Source organism: Equus przewalskii, unplaced genomic scaffold (genome assembly GCF_037783145.1).
Source record: "Equus przewalskii isolate Varuska unplaced genomic scaffold, EquPr2 contig_10158, whole genome shotgun sequence".
NCBI classification, from domain to species: Eukaryota; Metazoa; Chordata; class Mammalia; order Perissodactyla; family Equidae; genus Equus; species Equus przewalskii.
This window is the reverse complement of record NW_027226669.1, coordinates 1-20023: the sequence shown is the minus strand read 5'-3', so window position 1 is coordinate 20023 and position 20023 is coordinate 1. Positions and strand designations below refer to the sequence as shown.

At 48.6% G+C, this 20023-nt stretch overlaps 2 protein-coding genes across 2 annotated transcripts; both read right to left on the bottom strand.

The window, feature by feature from the left end:
• Positions 1-3514: 3514 nt before the first annotated feature.
• Positions 3515-4657, bottom strand: KHDC3L (KH domain containing 3 like, subcortical maternal complex member). The gene is made up of 3 exons (XM_008507135.2): positions 4418-4657; positions 4049-4228; positions 3515-3786 (listed from the first exon to the last, which is right to left on the bottom strand). The coding sequence occupies exons 1-3, from the start codon at positions 4584-4586 to the stop codon at positions 3671-3673; spliced, it is 465 nt and encodes a 154-aa protein (XP_008505357.1). The 5' UTR covers positions 4587-4657; the 3' UTR covers positions 3515-3670.
• Positions 4658-12922: 8265 nt separating this feature from the next.
• Positions 12923-18296, bottom strand: LOC139081258 (oocyte-expressed protein homolog; the record flags this gene model as incomplete). Its single annotated transcript, XM_070606734.1, has 3 exons — positions 12923-16992; positions 17351-17530; positions 17750-18296. Coding segments are annotated over 3 exons (807 nt in total), but the record flags the coding sequence as incomplete, so codon positions are not given.
• Between the last annotated feature and the right edge of the window lie 1727 nt (positions 18297-20023).

Genomic DNA, 20023 nt, shown 5'->3' with positions numbered 1-20023 from the left:
TGGTAAGATATACTCTTTCATGCATGTATAATGTACATGTAGTCCAAAGGATGAAATGAGCGCTCTACTTCTTCTGCCACACGTCAGCTGGGTGAGCAGTGTGGGATAGGTTGCCAAGAGACCAAAGACAAGACCTGGAAGCATAGAATGAGACATATGGGTTCACTGGGGAGTTGCTTACAGGGAAGGTCCAGTGGCAGCCGCCTGGACAGGCAATGTGCACCTGCTGCCGCCTCCTGAGAGAAACTTGCTTAAGTAGGCAGGGGAACAAAGCCTGTGTGCTCACCAAGGGGGACTGTCCCTGTATGACCTGCATTCCAAGGACCAGAGCTCCCCACCCCTCCCCCACCCCCGGAGGACGTCTGTCTTCCCTCAGACCAGGGGGCCCTTGTGCTAACTCTCCCAAGAGAAAACAGCTGGGTTGGCCAAGCCCAGGACTGTGATCATCATTGAGTGCTGGCATGTAGCCCAGACAAGGAGCCTCAAGGACGTGTGGTTTACAGGGCACACGAGCCAGTGCCCCTACACTAGTGTACCTTAACAGAACAAAACCAGTATTTCGGGAAGCCGTCTGTGTATACCTTTTCCCTCAACCAATTTTCTATGTATTTTTGTAGGTTGCTTCATCTGAAAAACAAAGGACCAAGACTTCCAATTGAACAGTGAGAGTAGGCTTGTCTTCTCAGATATTAAAACATTCTGTAAAGCTGCAGAGTTAAAACAGTTGGGTAGATATTGAAGACAGAAAAGTGACACATATGAACATAAAACAGATTGGTAACATTGAGTTTATGTGAGTATATCAAAAATAGCTTTCATACCATGTAATGAGAAGATAAAGTGGTATGGCCATCTTGTAGGGAAGTTTGGCAATATAACAGTTGTAAAGTTGCTCATTCTTTAACCTAGCAATTCCAATTCTAGGAAGCTCTCCTTTAGAAATATTCCAACGTGGACACAAAGGTGCAAGTAGAAATTCAGTGCAGCAGTTTGTAACTGAGAAATCTGGGAAACAAGTTAATCAGCTAACAGGAAGGGAAAGGTTAAATTAAACTGTCCCTGTCCTCAAGAAAATCAAGCTGTGGAAGAAAACAGTAAGTGCAATTATGTAAGAGTACAAGGTAAGCTGTTAACAGTGGTTTCCCGTAAGAGTAGGTTTGAGAGAGCACATAGGGAGATCTGGGGACTTTGATCTGGGTGAAAACGGGTGGCACTGTCTCATGCCCTGCTTTGGGAGAAATCTACTAGGTTCCTTCTTTTATTGAGGTCACATTGGTATAAATTGGTGAAATTATATAAATTTCAGGTGTACATCATTATATTTTGACTTCTGTATAGACTACATCGTGTTCACCACCAATAGTCTAGTTTTTATCTGTCACCAAACAAATGTACCCCTTTACCCCTTTTACTCTCCCTCCATCCCTCCCCTCTGGTAACCACCAATCTATGCTCTGTTCTGTGTGTTTGTTGTTTTACCTTCCACATATGAGTGAAATAATACCGTATTTGGCTTTCTCTGTCTGACTTATGTCGCTTAACGTAATACCCTCAAGGTCCAGCCACGTTGTCGCAAATGGCAAGACTTTATCCTTTTGTTATGGCTGAGTAGTATTCCATTGTATCCATATGCCACATCTTCTTTATCCATTCATCCATTGATGGGCACTTAGGTTGTTTCCAAGTCTTGGCTATTGTGAATAATGCTGCAGTAAACACAGGAGTGCGTACAACTCAACAACAACAACAAATTAAAAAATGGGCAGAGGATCTGAACAGACATTTTTCCAAAGGAGATATATAGATGGCCAATAGGCACATGGAAAAATGGTCAACATCACTATTTTGTAGGGAAATGCAAATCAGAACCACAATGAGATATCACTTCATGCCTGTCAGAATGGCTATTGTTGAAAAAACAACAAATAACAAGCGTTGGGGAGGATGTGGTGAAAAGGGAACATTTTTGGCAAAACTGCTAGTGGGAATGTAAACTGGAGCAGCCACTATGGAAAACAGTATGAAGATTCCTCAAAAAATTAAGATAGAACTACCATACGATCCAGCTATTCCCCTTCTGGGTATTTATGCAAAGAACATGAAATTCATAATTCTAAAAGATATATGCACTCCTAGGTTTCTTTTTCTAAAATCGATACTTTATATACATAAAGAATTTTACATAACGTCGTTACACCTAACTGCTTTTATTTGAAGTTCAACCTCCTTTTCTTGGCTCTCTCCAATCTCCAAGCAAGGATGTTTACTCATACCATCTTCTTCCTTCACAAAATCGTCTCAGACGTGACTGTATGTGTGTGCGTGTGTTCAGATATTTTTGTCTAAGTTTTGGAATAAAGACTCCTAAATGTTCCATTGGCTTGCTACCTGCCTCTCAGTAATCTTTCTTGTAAAGGAGAGAATCTGACGTTCCGGTCATGTGGGTACTATGTAGAGGAAAAACAAAACAAAACAAAAAACATTGAGAACTAAGGTTCTAGTCTGATGTAGCCTCAGTTGGAACTTTGAGTCTACACTGATTTTGAGTCTTAAATGTTTCAAGTTCACTCCACCTAGGTTTTTCTTTGCCTCTTCTAAAAAGACTTAATAGCCTACTGTACATTCACCTTTGCATCTTTATTTCCCTTACTATAAACGGTCATTTAAAATTGGAGTGACCATCTATTAGCAGCGATCCAAAAGTCTATGACAGACATGCCACTCCCTGGGCTCTAAAGTTAGGTTTCCTTGAATTTTTAAAGTGAACGTTTTGTAACACTAAGATTAATGCGCGCTCTTGTCTTTTAACCCTAGCACCCAGCTGTTAAGAGTTTGCTTCCTTCTTCCAGCAAAGGCACAGACATCCCAGTCGCCAGGAAAACGTGATGGATTGGCAATCATACTACAATATGTAACTGTACAAATTAACATGTGGTACATCTTAAATTTACACAATGTTCTATATCAAATATGTTTCGATTAAAAAAAAAAGACAGAGGGTTCCACTGCCGCCCACGCCAGGGCTCCCAGCTGCTGGGGTTGCTAAGGGCAGAGTCACCAGCACTGCTTGTGTCTCGCTGCTGTCAAACCTCAGTGAAGGTCAGTGACCCGGGCGAGCCTTGAGGGGGCTCTTCCTCCCACTCTCCCCCTCCTCGCGCTGGCTTGCTGCTCACAGCGCCGCCGCCGCACGCCCAGCCGCGAGGCCGGCTGGGAACCACGCGCTCGCGCGCCGCGCCGCCTTGAGGAGAGACCCCGCAGGCTGGGCGAGCTCTCCCCGCCAGGGCGACTCCACGGGCCGCGCGCCCTCTCACCTGGCAGAGCCAGGCGTACGCGGGTAAAAGGCGCAAGGGAAGCACCTGCGTGGCCGGAAAACGGCGGCGTGGGGTCAGCTAGAAATCCCAGCGAGCGCACCTGCCTCTGGAGAGAAATCAGCCTAGAGCTCATATTGGCTGCTGAAGGAACGTGCCTCTCCCTCCCCTTCCACTGGCAATTAAGAGACGTTAGGGAAACTCCATTCTTCATTAAGGAGGTTCAGCTCTTTATTACAACTCTTTGTATTCGTATTTGCAAACACTGAACATGGATGGGGGACGAAGAACAACCCACCCACGCTCCAGATAGAGGCAACGCTAAAGTGGAAGCCCCTCTCTCACCCCAGGCGGAAATGCCTTCATAAGAGGGTGACCCGGCCCTGGGTGGTGTCCCGGGAGCCCTGCGTTGCCGCCTCCCGGAGGGCCTCGCGGGAGCTCTGCTTTCCCGCTTCCTGGGCAGGGGCCTTCTCTGAGCCTGGAAGAAGAAGATGAGATCATCTCACCTGTGGCCCCATACTCTTTCCACAAATAGAGTCATCCGCAGCAGCTGCGGGGGTTGGGAACCGGAATCTGAAAGCAGCGGGTCAATTTGGCCTTGGAGATCCCTTGCAAAGAAGAAAACTTCTCTTGGGCGAGCTAAGGATGAGACTGCCGCCCAACCACAGCCAGGAAGCATCAGGATCCCTCCCAAGGAACCAGGGCCTGCCCGGGGCACCCTTGCTCTCCCCAGCCCATACTTTGTGCCTGGAGTTGGCGGTGATAGTCAGCCAAGCTCATGATCATCTTGCATACATCCTTCTGGTAATCAGGCCGACCAAATATCAAGATCTCAGCCTCGCCTTCGCGGCCCCACTGATTAACGTGAAGCAGGGTTTGCGACACACACTCGACGTGCGGAATGTGCTCTCCTCCTGGGCCTGCGCAGGAGACAAAGAGGTCTCCAGGGGTGGTGCTTGGGGGCGGTGATGAAGGAAGTGAAGGAGGTGGGGTGCGGAGGGGCCGGGGTTGGGGCCAGGGCCACAGGACAGGCTTGCCAAGGTGCCCAGCCACTCTGGGGGATGGGATAGGGAGGAAGCAGCATCGCTGCCCCTCTCAGGCCCACTCACCAAAGATTGCTTCCACCAGCCATGCCTCAAGAGGAACTGCTTTTGGACTCTTCAGGTACATGGAATGGAACCAGTAGGGCCGCTTAGTGGGGTTACCGAGCACCTCAAATAGAGTCCCTTCTTGCTGCTCCAGCTGCAGGAGCGTGGTAAACCGCTTGGGAGTAGCCATGCTTTGGTGGGCCCCGCAGGGACCGTGGTACAGTTGTAAACCCTAAGGCTGCCGTTGGGACCGACTGCCGCAGTAGCGCCCTGGCCTCTGCCTTATTTGAAGGGTTTTTGGCAAGCCCCTCCCCATTAGGGCCTTCCCATTGGATTCAAGGCCTCGCCTCCCAAACCTGGCAGCCTAGACGTCTTCCCCGGATGGTGCAGGGGCACTGAGTTGAGCACCTGGGACACTCTCCCAGCGATGCCTACGTTGGGATCTGCCCTTTTCCCAGTGTGCTGGGAAGGAAGGGCAGAGCTCCTGGCGTAAGGCTACCATCTGGGAAGCTGCAGCAACCTTAAGTGTGGACTCAGGGAGATAGGGAAGATCCGACATCAGGACAATATCCTTCAGAGGAGCAAAGTGATATTTGCAGAGACTCAGGTGCCTTTCAGTTTTGATGGAACCAGTTTGGCATTCCTGGGAGGCTGGAATAACTTTTGTTTTCCTCTCTTCAAAGCCCTAGTGTGTGGTTATATATCCTAGTTGTAAGTCCTTCTATGTGAGCTCCCACCACAGCATGGCAACTGACAGAGGGGTGGTATGGTTCTGCCACTGGGAAACAACTCAGGTGGTGGAAGCAGTGAGAGCTCCAAATGTTAACCACTAGGCCTTCAGGGTTGGCTCTAGAATAACTAATGGGAAATCTACTTACATGCATAGAAAAAGCAAAAACTGGGGCACATTTGTATGGTGATGGAAACTATACTTTGGGTGATCACCACGTTGTAGTCTCTACAGAATTGAAATGCAACAACGTACACCTCAAATTTATATAATATAAATCAATGTTACCTCAAAAAATTTCAGAAACAAAGAAAAAGAAAAAACTCAAGGAGTAAAAAAGATATTCAAGGGCTAAAGTAAGTCCCCCCCCCCCAGCCCCACTGTCCCACCACATGCCCGATTGGGTGAGCAGTGTGGGATAGGTTGCCGAGAGACAGAAGAAAAGACCCTGAGAATGAGACATAGGGGTTTACTGGGAGTTACTTACAGGGAAGGTCCAGTGGTGGCTGGATAGACAGGCAATGTGCATCCGATACCACCCCCTGACCCCTGAGAGAAGCTTGCTTAGGTAGGCAGAGGAGCAAGGGCTGCATGCTTGCCGAGGGGCACTGTCCCGGTACAACCTGCATTCCAAGGACCAGGGCCCCCGCCCCCTGTCCCCAGTCCCCCATCCCCCGCCCTGGAGGGCCTCCGTCTTCTCTCAGCCTGTGAGGGTCTTGGTGCTCTCTCCCATGAGAAAGCAGCTGGGTTGGCCAAACCAGGACTGTTATCATCATGAGCGCTGGGGCAGAGTCCAGACATGACCCTCAAGGACACCTGGTTTTTAAAGGGGCACACCAGCTAATAGCTCTACAGACAATTCCTCCTGAGCCCTGACAGATAAGTTCCCTCCCCAGAGGCCACCACATTTCCAGGTTCTTCCTTAACCTGTCAGAGACAGTTGAGTACACCCAACAGAAGATGGTCCGTGTGCTCTGGACACCGGAGGAGGAAAGTGAAACCCAACACAAAGAAGTTACAAAATCTCCGCTAGAGCAAAAAACGTTTGAGATAAGCTTTGCTAACTGCAGCTGTGCACATTCAGCACAACCAACTGTTGTTTAACACAACCAGGTCTTTCTGTCCCTACTTAGTGTATGAGTGAGCTGCCTTTCCCAGGGAGTCAAGGTCCAGACATCAAGCTGCAGCCTCACAAGGCCAAACACAGGCTGAAGATGAGAAGTAACCAGAAAAGTCCAGAAGGTCAAGGAAAAAGAAACTCAGTCTTTAAGGCCAAACATGCTGGTGGGAATGTGCCCACCACCATGGCCATGCACTCCACTCCGCTACCTACAACTGCAGATAAAAACTCCTGCATTTCTCCTGACAAATAAAAATGGCAAGTAATAGGATATATTGGAGTATATGAGGAAGTCATTTGGTGTAAACCTAATTCGGCCTGACCTTGCCTTTCCAAAAGGGCCTGACAGAGGCCGTTGAGCACACATTGTATATCTGCTTTAGAGATTCCCTATGGCAAGAGCAAAAGGCCCTTGAGATAAAGGTGCAACTTCCCTCCCCCTCCCAATGTTGGCATCTCCTTAAGGATTAAGTATCTTTCCTTAGGCTAGAAACTGATTGCTGTGCTCACCTGTGACCATGCAGCTCGAAACAATAGACTTGCCTCCTGCTACGCCCACCAAGATAGCAGACCCACTCCCTGCTGTGTCCATCAAGCGCTGTGCAGACAGGGCAATCTTGTGACTATTGTGGGAGGGACATTTCAGTCATATGCGAAACACCCTCTTTGAGGGTATATAACTACCCTGTGTACCCTCACTTCTTTGGAGTGCTCTCTTCCTTTGTGGAAAGACTCTCCCAGGTTATAATCCTAAGATTTAAGCTCAATAAACTCACCCAAATTTTCATTTATAGATTGGTTATGGATTATTTTCGTCGACACTCCCTTTGAGGAGGTGGATCTGAGTCCTAACTCCCACCTCCTCTTCTGTCTGCCTTTAGATATTCAACCTCTTTCATTGCCACAAGCCTGGTGTTTCAGTTTTTCTTTAAAATTTTTTTTATTACAGTAACATTGATTTATAATATCATATAAATTTCAGGTGTATATCATGATATTTTGATTTCTGTGTAGATTACATCAGCTTCACCACCCAAAGATAAATTATAATCTATCACCACACACATGTGCCCAGTCACCACTATGTCCTCCCCCCCTCCCCAATCCCCTCTAGATCAAGGGATCACCCGCTGCTTTCAGATTCCGGTTCCCAACCCCCGCAGCTGCTGCGGATGACTCTATTTGTGGAAAGAGTATGGGGCCACAGGTGAGATGATCTCATCTTCTTCTTCCAGGCTCAGAGAAGGCCCCTGCCCAGGAAGCGGGAAAGCAGAGCTCCCGCGAGGCCCTCCGGGAGGCGGCAACGCAGGGCTCCCGGGACACCACCCAGGGCCGGGTCACCCTCTTATGAAGGCATTTCCGCCTGGGGTGAGAGAGGGGCTTCCACTTTAGCGTTGCCTCTATCTGGAGCGTGGGTGGGTTGTTCTTCGTCCCCCATCCATGTTCAGTGTTTGCAAATACGAATACAAAGAGTTGTAATAAAGAGCTGAACCTCCTTAATGAAGAATGGAGTTTCCCTAACGTCTCTTAATTGCCAGTGGAAGGGGAGGGAGAGGCACGTTCCTTCAGCAGCCAATATGAGCTCTAGGCTGATTTCTCTCCAGAGGCAGGTGCGCTCGCTGGGATTTCTAGCTGACCCCACGCCGCCGTTTTCCGGCCACGCAGGTGCTTCCCTTGCGCCTTTTACCCGCGTACGCCTGGCTCTGCCAGGTGAGAGGGCGCGCGGCCCGTGGAGTCGCCCTGGCGGGGAGAGCTCGCCCAGCCTGCGGGGTCTCTCCTCAAGGCGGCGCGGCGCGCGAGCGCGTGGTTCCCAGCCGGCCTCGCGGCTGGGCGTGCGGCGGCGGCGCTGTGAGCAGCAAGCCAGCGCGAGGAGGGGGAGAGTGGGAGGAAGAGCCCCCTCAAGGCTCGCCCGGGTCACTGACCTTCACTGAGGTTTGACAGCAGCGAGACACAAGCAGTGCTGGTGACTCTGCCCTTAGCAACCCCAGCAGCTGGGAGCCCTGGCGTGGGCGGCAGTGGAACCCTCTGTCTTTTTTTTTTAATCGAAACATATTTGATATAGAACATTGTGTAAATTTAAGATGTACCACATGTTAATTTGTACAGTTACATATTGTAGTATGATTGCCAATCCATCACGTTTTCCTGGCGACTGGGATGTCTGTGCCTTTGCTGGAAGAAGGAAGCAAACTCTTAACAGCTGGGTGCTAGGGTTAAAAGACAAGAGCGCGCATTAATCTTAGTGTTACAAAACGTTCACTTTAAAAATTCAAGGAAACCTAACTTTAGAGCCCAGGGAGTGGCATGTCTGTCATAGACTTTTGGATCGCTGCTAATAGATGGTCACTCCAATTTTAAATGACCGTTTATAGTAAGGGAAATAAAGATGCAAAGGTGAATGTACAGTAGGCTATTAAGTCTTTTTAGAAGAGGCAAAGAAAAACCTAGGTGGAGTGAACTTGAAACATTTAAGACTCAAAATCAGTGTAGACTCAAAGTTCCAACTGAGGCTACATCAGACTAGAACCTTAGTTCTCAATGTTTTTTGTTTTGTTTTGTTTTTCCTCTACATAGTACCCACATGACCGGAACGTCAGATTCTCTCCTTTACAAGAAAGATTACTGAGAGGCAGGTAGCAAGCCAATGGAACATTTAGGAGTCTTTATTCCAAAACTTAGACAAAAATATCTGAACACACGCACACACATACAGTCACGTCTGAGACGATTTTGTGAAGGAAGAAGATGGTATGAGTAAACATCCTTGCTTGGAGATTGGAGAGAGCCAAGAAAAGGAGGTTGAACTTCAAATAAAAGCAGTTAGGTGTAACGACGTTATGTAAAATTCTTTATGTATATAAAGTATCGATTTTAGAAAAAGAAACCTAGGAGTGCATATATCTTTTAGAATTATGAATTTCATGTTCTTTGCATAAATACCCAGAAGGGGAATAGCTGGATCGTATGGTAGTTCTATCTTAATTTTTTGAGGAATCTTCATACTGTTTTCCATAGTGGCTGCTCCAGTTTACATTCCCACTAGCAGTTTTGCCAAAAATGTTCCCTTTTCACCACATCCTCCCCAACGCTTGTTATTTGTTGTTTTTTCAACAATAGCCATTCTGACAGGCATGAAGTGATATCTCATTGTGGTTCTGATTTGCATTTCCCTACAAAATAGTGATGTTGACCATTTTTCCATGTGCCTATTGGCCATCTATATATCTCCTTTGGAAAAATGTCTGTTCAGATCCTCTGCCCATTTTTTAATTTGTTGTTGTTGTTGAGTTGTACGCACTCCTGTGTTTACTGCAGCATTATTCACAATAGCCAAGACTTGGAAACAACCTAAGTGCCCATCAATGGATGAATGGATAAAGAAGATGTGGCATATGGATACAATGGAATACTACTCAGCCATAACAAAAGGATAAAGTCTTGCCATTTGCGACAACGTGGCTGGACCTTGAGGGTATTACGTTAAGCGACATAAGTCAGACAGAGAAAGCCAAATACGGTATTATTTCACTCATATGTGGAAGGTAAAACAACAAACACACAGAACAGAGCATAGATTGGTGGTTACCAGAGGGGAGGGATGGAGGGAGAGTAAAAGGGGTAAAGGGGTACATTTGTTTGGTGACAGATAAAAACTAGACTATTGGTGGTGAACACGATGTAGTCTATACAGAAGTCAAAATATAATGATGTACACCTGAAATTTATATAATTTCACCAATTTATACCAATGTGACCTCAATAAAAGAAGGAACCTAGTAGATTTCTCCCAAAGCAGGGCATGAGACAGTGCCACCCGTTTTCACCCAGATCAAAGTCCCCAGATCTCCCTATGTGCTCTCTCAAACCTACTCTTACGGGAAACCACTGTTAACAGCTTACCTTGTACTCTTACATAATTGCACTTACTGTTTTCTTCCACAGCTTGATTTTCTTGAGGACAGGGACAGTTTAATTTAACCTTTCCCTTCCTGTTAGCTGATTAACTTGTTTCCCAGATTTCTCAGTTACAAACTGCTGCACTGAATTTCTACTTGCACCTTTGTGTCCACGTTGGAATATTTCTAAAGGAGAGCTTCCTAGAATTGGAATTGCTAGGTTAAAGAATGAGCAACTTTACAACTGTTATATTGCCAAACTTCCCTACAAGATGGCCATACCACTTTATCTTCTCATTACATGGTATGAAAGCTATTTTTGATATACTCACATAAACTCAATGTTACCAATCTGTTTTATGTTCATATGTGTCACTTTTCTGTCTTCAATATCTACCCAACTGTTTTAACTCTGCAGCTTTACAGAATGTTTTAATATCTGAGAAGACAAGCCTACTCTCACTGTTCAATTGGAAGTCTTGGTCCTTTGTTTTTCAGATGAAGCAACCTACAAAAATACATAGAAAATTGGTTGAGGGAAAAGGTATACACAGACGGCTTCCCGAAATACTGGTTTTGTTCTGTTAAGGTACACTAGTGTAGGGGCACTGGCTCGTGTGCCCTGTAAACCACACGTCCTTGAGGCTCCTTGTCTGGGCTACATGCCAGCACTCAATGATGATCACAGTCCTGGGCTTGGCCAACCCAGCTGTTTTCTCTTGGGAGAGTTAGCACAAGGGCCCCCTGGTCTGAGGGAAGACAGACGTCCTCCGGGGGTGGGGGAGGGGTGGGGAGCTCTGGTCCTTGGAATGCAGGTCATACAGGGACAGTCCCCCTTGGTGAGCACACAGGCTTTGTTCCCCTGCCTACTTAAGCAAGTTTCTCTCAGGAGGCGGCAGCAGGTGCACATTGCCTGTCCAGGCGGCTGCCACTGGACCTTCCCTGTAAGCAACTCCCCAGTGAACCCATATGTCTCATTCTATGCTTCCAGGTCTTGTCTTTGGTCTCTTGGCAACCTATCCCACACTGCTCACCCAGCTGACGTGTGGCAGAAGAAGTAGAGCGCTCATTTCATCCTTTGGACTACATGTACATTATACATGCATGAAAGAGTATATCTTACCAATTAAAAGAAGGCGGTGAATTAGACGGGAGGACTCGGGGAACTGAGGCCCAAGGCAGTCAACGGAAGATTGTCAAGGAACAAAGGCAAAAACTACACAAGTCTGGAAATAGTGACTCTTGTTTGTACATTTTTGCAGGTAAAATGCCTGAGGGTTAGTAAAGAGGCCAGTCTGGGCAGGTTCTGAATACGCTGACGAAAGACATCAGAGGAGAACTTCACTGTTGACAGAATCTGCAGACAACTTTTGAGCTCAGCTGTGCAGCACGCATCACAGCCCGTCTCAAGGTCCGCCCGCAGCTCCACTTTAGTTAAGCCAGGTTGGCACTATTTCCCTCATCAGAATTTCTCATCTCCACGCTTCTGACCAAAATACGGCTTTCAAAATATCACTAAGCGGGGGAGGGGCGGGGGACAAAGCCGTGTGCCTCCTGACGTGGTGCACTAAGACGCAACATGGTTCACCCAGCATTTTTGCCAAAAATACATAACCTAGATCTCACCATGAGGAAACATCCAAAACAAAAGCAGGATTTGTAACGGAGGGAGAGAACTGCAGACCGACCGTCTGAGCAGAGAATCCTGCCTGCGTCTCTGGGGGCAGGGGACACTGGCGGCAGCAAATAGTGTAGTGTGAACAGTCTGTCTTTGAATGGGCTCAATAAAGGTATCAAGGAATACCATTTCAGTTCTTTACGGCTTCTCCGGAGTCGCCTGAGAATTCAGTTGTGGAGCATATGTGACAGGCTATCTCTACATCTGCCTGTGTACTTCTGTTAGTACCTCAGATTCAGTTAATGTACATCTGTACTACTCACCTCATCCGAACTTTTCATTAGACACCTAGGAAATACCTTCGTTATAGCCTTCCCGAGTCCTTCTGAAGCACCTGTATAATCGGGCTTTCAGAAGGGCTCTCACCCTGCGGCATCACCCCCTAAAAACGTGGTTGCAATTATAATTGGAATCGCATCGAGGTTTTAGATTAATCTGGGAAGAATTGACATCTGTGCCACACTCGACTTTGCTATCCGAGAATGCAGTGTCTCCATTTATTCAGTTGTTTTTCCTTCCTCCCTCCCTTCAAATTGTGGGCACCGATTTAGCCTTTGTCCTTTTTACGTTTATTCACAGATATTTCAATTAAAGAAAGTCTCTACATTTTATCAGAAATAAGTTTTCACTAATCTGAAGTGAAATGTAATGAGTTAAGATTTTTACAATCCCTAAAGCGACACTAAGAAAAAAAATCATTTAAAAAACAGTAATTAAAATGGCACATAAATATTCATCTAGCACATAATAATGAAGGAGGAAAAGGACAAACAAGACATAAGACAGGAAACAAAAAGCAAAATGGCAGATATAAGTCCAATCATACAGATAATTCCATTAAATTGGAAGGGACTAAATCCCCCAATGAAAAAGCAGAGCTATTCCAACTCGATGAAGAAGCCAGACGCAAAAGCCTACGTGCTATACTATTCTATGTGTATGAAATGTTCAGAAAAGGCGACTTGCAAAGACAGAAAGCAGACTGGTTGCCGGGAGCTGGAGACAGTGGTGATGACCGATTGCAAACAGGCACAAGGGAGCATTCTGGAGTGACGGAAATGTTCCCAAACTGGTTTGTGGTGATAGTGGCACAAGTCATAAGTTTACCTAAAAAGATTTTAATTATATACACACAATCTTATAGTATGCAAATTATAACCAATCAAGCAATGAAAGTTTTAAAAATTGCAGCGCAACAGCACTAATACCCAAAGTCTCTGAAATGAAAATTCTGACTGTTGACCAAGATGGAGGGCAATCGGAAGTCTCGTACGCTGCTGGAAGGAACATAAGCTGGTTCAATCACCTTGGCAACTTGAACTTAAGCACACCCTATAACCCAGCAATTTCAATTCCAGATATATACTCAACAGAAATGCGTGTACGTGCGCACCAAAAGTCACGTAGGAGAATTTTCATAGGAGCGCTATTCGTTCTGGGCCTGAACAGGAAACAGTCAACGTGGACGTGCATGGAACAGAACACTAGGTTACGGTTAATTCATATGGAACTGCAGCTACTCGCAGCGTGGATAAAAATCTTACCACAATTCCACTTATGTTTAAGCCAGAACAGTAGTTATCCTTGGGAAGGAGGCAAATGGAGGCTTCTGGAGTGCTGGTAATGGTTTTCTTCTCTGGCTGCTGGCTATATGGATGTGGTCTCTTTGTATTGTTTGACGAATCTTCTCACACTTTGGATGTGCATGTTTTTATATGAATGCTACGTATCAATAAAATCTTTACCAAAATAATAGAAAAACATTTGGAGGGGCGGGCCCGGTGGGGCAGCGGTTAAGTTCGTACGTTCCGCTTCTCGGCGGCCCGGGGTTCACTGGTTCGGATCCTGGGTGCAGTCATGGCACCGCTTGGCAAAAGGCATGCTGTGGTAGGCGTCCCACGTGTAAAGTAGAGGAAGATGGGCATGGATGTTAGCTCAGGGACAATCTTCCTCAGCAGAAAGAGGAGGATTGGCAGTAGTTAGCTCAAGGCTAATCTTCCACAAAAAAAAAGAAAAGAAAAAAGAAAAGCATTTGGAGTAACAGAAAGCTACTTGAAAGTAACATATGCTCAGTGAGACTTTTTTGAGTAATTTTAATACTTTATATATTGCCTTACTTTAAAAATTATTGAGCATGTAGTACACTTATCATCAGATAAAGTCAATGATGCTATTTTTATTTTGGCTGTGCTACTTCTAAATATCTCTATTTCAGCAACTTGTCAGAAAAAACCTCGTCTCGTCCTTCAATAGAACAAATACTGTGGATTCTTCACAAATTAAGGTTGACTCTAATTCCTCTTAAAAAGAAATAAAAACAGTGAGACATGAGTCTAAATTCAGCTGCAGAGAAAAATAAAAGCAAATGGGAAAGTATAGTGTGGAGATACGAGTTCAGACCCTAGAATTAATGTTTTGGTTCAAATCTCACCCACCCCCACGCCCTAGTTCTATGACCTTAGCAAGTCCCTTATGCCCCAAGCACCCTATTTAGGTGCTTGGCACAGGACCCCGTATGTGATACAAGCTCTAATACATACATACATAGCTAATATTACCCCCATATTCTGAAAGGCAGAATGACAGAGCAACTACCCTTTAGATAGTAAAAGGTTATTTATGAAGGTAGTAAAAACATTGTGTTGGCATACAGACAAAGGGGCACACAGAGAAAAACCCTATTAAATGTATTAGTTTGCCAGGACTGCCGTAACAAAATAACCGACTGGGGGGCTTAAACAACAGAGATTTATTTTCTCAAAGTTGTGGAGGCTACAAGTCCAAGATCAAGGCATCAGCAGGTTCAGTTTCTCCTGACGCCTCTCTCCTTGGCTTGCAGATGGCTGCCTTCTTGCCGTGTCCTCACAAGTCTTTCCTCTGCACTCACACGTGTCCATATTTCCTCTGCTTCTAAAGGCATCAGTCACATGGGATAAGGGCACACCCACATGACCTCATGTTACCTTACATACCTCCTTAAGGGCCCTCTTCTCCAAATACAGTCACCATTCTGAGGGACTGGAGTTAGGACTTCAACGTGTCACCGTGTGCAAAGAATGGAAGGAGTGCGGGACCGTTCAGTAACTGTGTGTGTGTGTGTGTGTGTGTGAGAGGAAGACTGGCTCTGAGCTAACTTCTGTTGCCAATCTTCCTCTTGTTTTTCTCCCCAAAGCCCCAGTACATAGTTGTATTTCCTAGTTGTAAGTCCTTCCAGTTCTTCTATGTGGGATGCCGCCACAGCATGGCCTGACCAGTGGTGCATAGGTCCACACCCAGGATCCGAACCGGTGAACCCTGGGCCGCCAAAGCGGAGCACGCAAACTTAACAACTCAGCCACGGGGCCAGCACCCTTGTAATTTAATTTGGGATAATTTTCGGAGAATTGAAACAAGTTTAAACATAACCCTATTCCTCCAAGTAACAGTCATAAATGTTCAATGGCTTTGTAGGAATCCCACTAGAAAAGAATCTGTAGAAGCATGTATGTATATTTTTAAAGATCGGCACCTGAGCTAACATCTGTTGCCAGTCCTTTTTCTTCTTCTTCTTCTTCTCCCCAAAGCCCCCCCAGTACATAGCTGTATATCCTAGCTGTACGTCCTCCTGGCTCTGCCATGTGGGACGCCACCTCAGCGTGGCCCAAGGAGCTGTGCCAGGTCCGAACCCAGGATCCGAACTGGCGAAACCCTGGGCTGCCAAAGCGGAGCCCGTGAACTTAACCACTCGGCCACGGGGCCCACCCCAAAACTATAGAAATATTTATCAAATTTCTACAGAAGGAGAAAAAGCAGGAGTTCCTAAAAAGCAGGGGCTTAAACGTAAGGGGGTGGGGGGGGTAAGGGGGACAAATTTCTCATATGCGAAAAAAAAACCTGAGAAGGGCTGGAAAATATTGGTTATAATAGACAACTGTTTGTTACAGAACGCTTATGGAGATGACAAAAATCCTTATCTTCTGAGTTGAAAGAAGTAATGGTGAGAATGAATGCAAAAAAGTGTAAAGGCATTTTACAAAAACGCGAAGCGAAGCAGGAAAACATTCAATATCATTCATAATCGAAGCAGCACGTTTTAAAAGGCCCGTGCAGGTGTGTGTTTAAAACCCTTGCAGACAGCTAGAGTCTGTTACTGCTAAGGGGTGAAGAAACCGCATGAGGCAAATCCACTCCAACGTTGTGTCTGAAGCCACACAGCCCTTGGCAACCTCTCCCCCAGAATTCTGCTTCCTGAAAGGGGACGCAGCAAGGGGTGGGAGCTGGTTTGCACAAACCGCCCACAGCATTGTAACGGGTAAGGGGAAAGCCACCCAGCCTTGCAGGCCTCAGGGGAGAAGGAGGCAGCGGGCTCGGCAGCAGGATACCCCCTCTCCACGGCTGGATCCAGGCACCAGCAGAATGACTGCCGGCAGCCTCAGCCTGCGTGTTGGAACACCCGCCGCTGCGCACGGAGGGAGGCTCCACTCCAAGAAGAAAAGGCACACTCGCTGCCATCCTCAGGGGCCAAACCCCCGGCTTCGGCTTCGGAAGGGTGGCCCTCAGAGGGGAAGCACCGGTATTACCCACGAGCTCGTCAGCTGTGCGAATTCATGGGCCCAGGGTACGGAATCGGCGTCACGGAGCAGCAGCCTAGGAGACCGTGTTAGCAAGCTCTCAAGGTGCTTCTGGCCCCTTTTAAAGTCTGAGAACGAATGATGCAGAAAACCCAAAGCAGACTGCCCCTGCGTCTCTGCCCCGGTACCTGAGGGCCTGACTCTGACCATAAAAGCATCACGGGGTTAGGAGTTTCAAAACAGCAGAAACCAAGAGGAGAAAAACAACTAGAACCACTACCTATCAGCCTCTTACCCCGCCACGTCAGGACGTGAATGAACAGAGTCAGTCTTTCATAAATTCGTTAGTTGTAAGTGAGCAAAGAGCAAAAGGGAAGCTCATTTCTTTACTAGAATGACACTACAAACTCACGTTCGCATCAAAATAATGGAGCCACTACCGGAAGAGACGCAAGCCAGAAGGCTGGAGATGTCGCGTACACCTGCTTCTCCGAAGGGATCCGGCAAAAGCAGGCCTGTTCCCACAAGGCTCCCGGCAGCGCTCAGACGACAAGATGCGCGGGAGGCTGCGGCCGCGGCGCCCGGGCCTTCAAGAACGCCTCCAGCTGCTCCATCTTCTCCCCTGGAGGAGGGAAAGCGCTCGGGGCTGTCCACCCCTCCGTCCTTGGGGCGGAGGGGGCGGTGGAGCCGCAGCACGCTCGCTCAGGGCAGAGGGTCGAACCCGGGGTGTGGACACCACGGCCTCAGCAGGCTGAGGCTGGCCGGGGCGGCGCGGGGCCAGAGCGCGCGCGGTCCCGGCGCAGGTGCCCGAGGGCCCGCTCGGCCTCCGCTCGCCCAGGGCCGCCCAGCGGCGGCGCGCCGCGCCCGGAGCTGGAAGCCGCGGGAAGCTCCGGGTGGCTCCGAGAGGCCGTCGGGAAGCCAGGTGCGGCCCAGCGGCCGGCCCGCGGCGCCCCCCTCCCGCAGGGCTCACGGACCCTCACCTCGGGCGCGCCGTTCCCAGTGCCAGGCCGCGAGGCTCCGCAGGACGCCCTTCACCCGATTTTGTCCGTGGGGCTGTCCAAAGACGCTGACTTCGACCGCGCCGCCGGGTTCGACCGCGCGCACCGTCAGCAGCACCTGGCTCCTCCACTCCGTCTCGGGGACGGCGGCTAGGTCGGGGCCTAGGCGGGAAGAGAGCGCCGCTGAGGGGCGCGCGGAAGGGCGAGGGGAGCCGGCCCGGCCTCGGGGAAGGCTGCCGGGGCGGGAAGAGCTGCAAGCCGCGCCCCGGGGCTGCACACGCGGCCCGCGAGCCCGCCCGGCCGAGACACTGTGGGGAGCTGCTCCGCTCGGCTGCCCTCCCAGCGCGGACGCCGTCCCGCCGGCAGCGCGGGGCCGCTCACCGAAGACGCAGCCGGCCAGCCGAGCCTCCAGGTAGCACGCCGACGGGCAGCTCAGCTCCCGCGCGGGAAACCACCACGGCCGGGGCCGAGCCCCCGGGGTCGGAGGCGTTCGCCGCAGCAGCCCGGCCAGGGCCTCAGCAGGCGTCCGCCCCTCCCCGCGGGCCCTCGCAGCCGCTGCCGCGTCCACCGCGCGAGCACAGCGACCCAGAGGCAGGCCGCCCCGCCGACCCGCCGCCCCGCACCCCGGGAGGCCAGTGGCCAGGGCCCTTCTCTGTTGCCGCCGGGCCCCGCCCCTCCGCCGGGCCCTCCCCCGTCCAAAGGACGGGCCCCGCCCCTCCCGCCGGTCCCGCCCCCGCCCACTCGACGGGCCCCGCCCCTCCCACCGCCCCCTCCACTCGACGGGCCGCCCCTTGACCTGGGCGCCTGGCCCCAGGCCCAAGTCGCGGGCGTCCTGCCCCTCCTGTCGCTGGGCCTGGGCCGTCCTCTGTGACCTGGAGCTGCTGTGTGTTTGAGCTCCTGCCGGGTCTCGGAGGCTGTCGGTGGCCGTCTGCTCCAAATGGGCCGTCGCTTAGCTTCGGAGGCCCTGCCGCTGAGCGCGGCTGGTCCAGTGGGGCGGTCGCTCGCGCCCTCGTGGCCGGGCGTCGCTGGGATGCCCGTCGAGGCTTCGCGTCCCCCCTGGGCGGGCGGGGAGGCCTGCTCGCGGGGTTTCCATTTTGTCTCTTGCGCTCCCCGTTGTCTTCTGACTCGCTGGTTGGCTAGGACTTTAAATTAGCCGTTCAAGCAAGTGCGCCGTGTTTTAAAATGTAAACAGCGGAGCGGTCAGTACAGAAAACTTAGCAAGTACGGACAAATCCCACCTGTTTCCAATATCCTAAGACTAGTGTTGATGCGCGTTTCTTTCCAATGTTCTTAATTTTAATTAAAAATTTAAATTATTAAAGATTTCACACATTCAAAAGAAGTTACGTAACAAACACCCATGTACCACCCTCCCCCATTTGCCTCACTTCTCTCTCCTTTCTGTTTTGGTGAGGAAGATTGGCCCTGAGCTAACATCTGTGACAGTCTTCCTCCACTCTGTATAGGGATGCCACCACAGCGTGGGTTGATGAGCGGTGGGTGTGTCCGCACCAGGGACCTGAACCAGCGAACCCTGGGCGGCTGAAGAGGAGCGTGGGAACATAACCACCCTGCCGCCGGGATGGCCCCATCGCGTCTGGCTTGCTTGAAATAGGTATCAGTAAAGCATCCTTTCTTTCCCTCCCCATGGGAAATCATTGTCCTGAAGCTGGTGTGTATCATCCCACGCGTGTTCTCAGACTTTTTCTAGTGAATTCCAGAAATAGTGTTTGCTAGCTGTTTTAGAATAGATGAGCATCTGCTGTGCTGTGCAAGCTGTTTTGTTCTTACAGTTAGCTATAATGTGTTTGCTTTTAAAAATCTTTTTAAGGGAACATTCCGATCATTTTCATAAGGGGGTTGGTGTTAATATCCTGAATTTCCTCATCCTCATCCACATCACCTAAGCGTCAACAGATATCAGTAGATAATCTCTGAGAGGAGAAATTGAATCTAACTTTAGTGGATATTTTTATTTCTTCAATTTAATTTAAAAAATCGACGTCATAATACACGCACATGGTAAAAAAGTCTTGAGGCTACGAAGTAATTGTGGAAATTCTCCCTTTTATGTATTCTCCCTCAATCTCTTGCTAATCTTTTTTCAGTTGTGTGTATTGTGAATATCTTCCTAATTCAAATTATATTTCACTTCCTCTAAGGTTTCTTTTGGTGAATAAAATTCTTAGTTTTAATAGTCAAATTTGTCGGTCTTTATAGAAAGTGCCTTCTGTGTCTTGCTTAAGAAATCTTTCCCTGCCCTGAGGTCTAAAGATATTCCCTGTACTTTCTACTAAGATGCTGACGTTTCTATCTTAACATTTACATCCTTGAACTATCTATCTGGGTTTTTTTGTTTTTTTTTGTAAACAGGTGTAAGGCAGGGAGATAATTTTATCTTTTTATAAATTGGTCGTTTTTCGCTCGAGCCAATCTCTTGGGGATGCATCCACCTGGGGCCACTTTCAGTTATCTCCTTGAAGTTTTTCAGACTTCTACATGTGGCATGAGTTAGCCACAGGGCCGATTTGTGGTAATTAATTATTAGGTCAAGACTTACTTGAGAAAGGCGTGGTCAAGACAAATTCCTTTGCCACTCCATCTGCATGGCAAAGTTTGTCTCTGATTTAGTTTTATTTTGGAAGTAGAGCCATT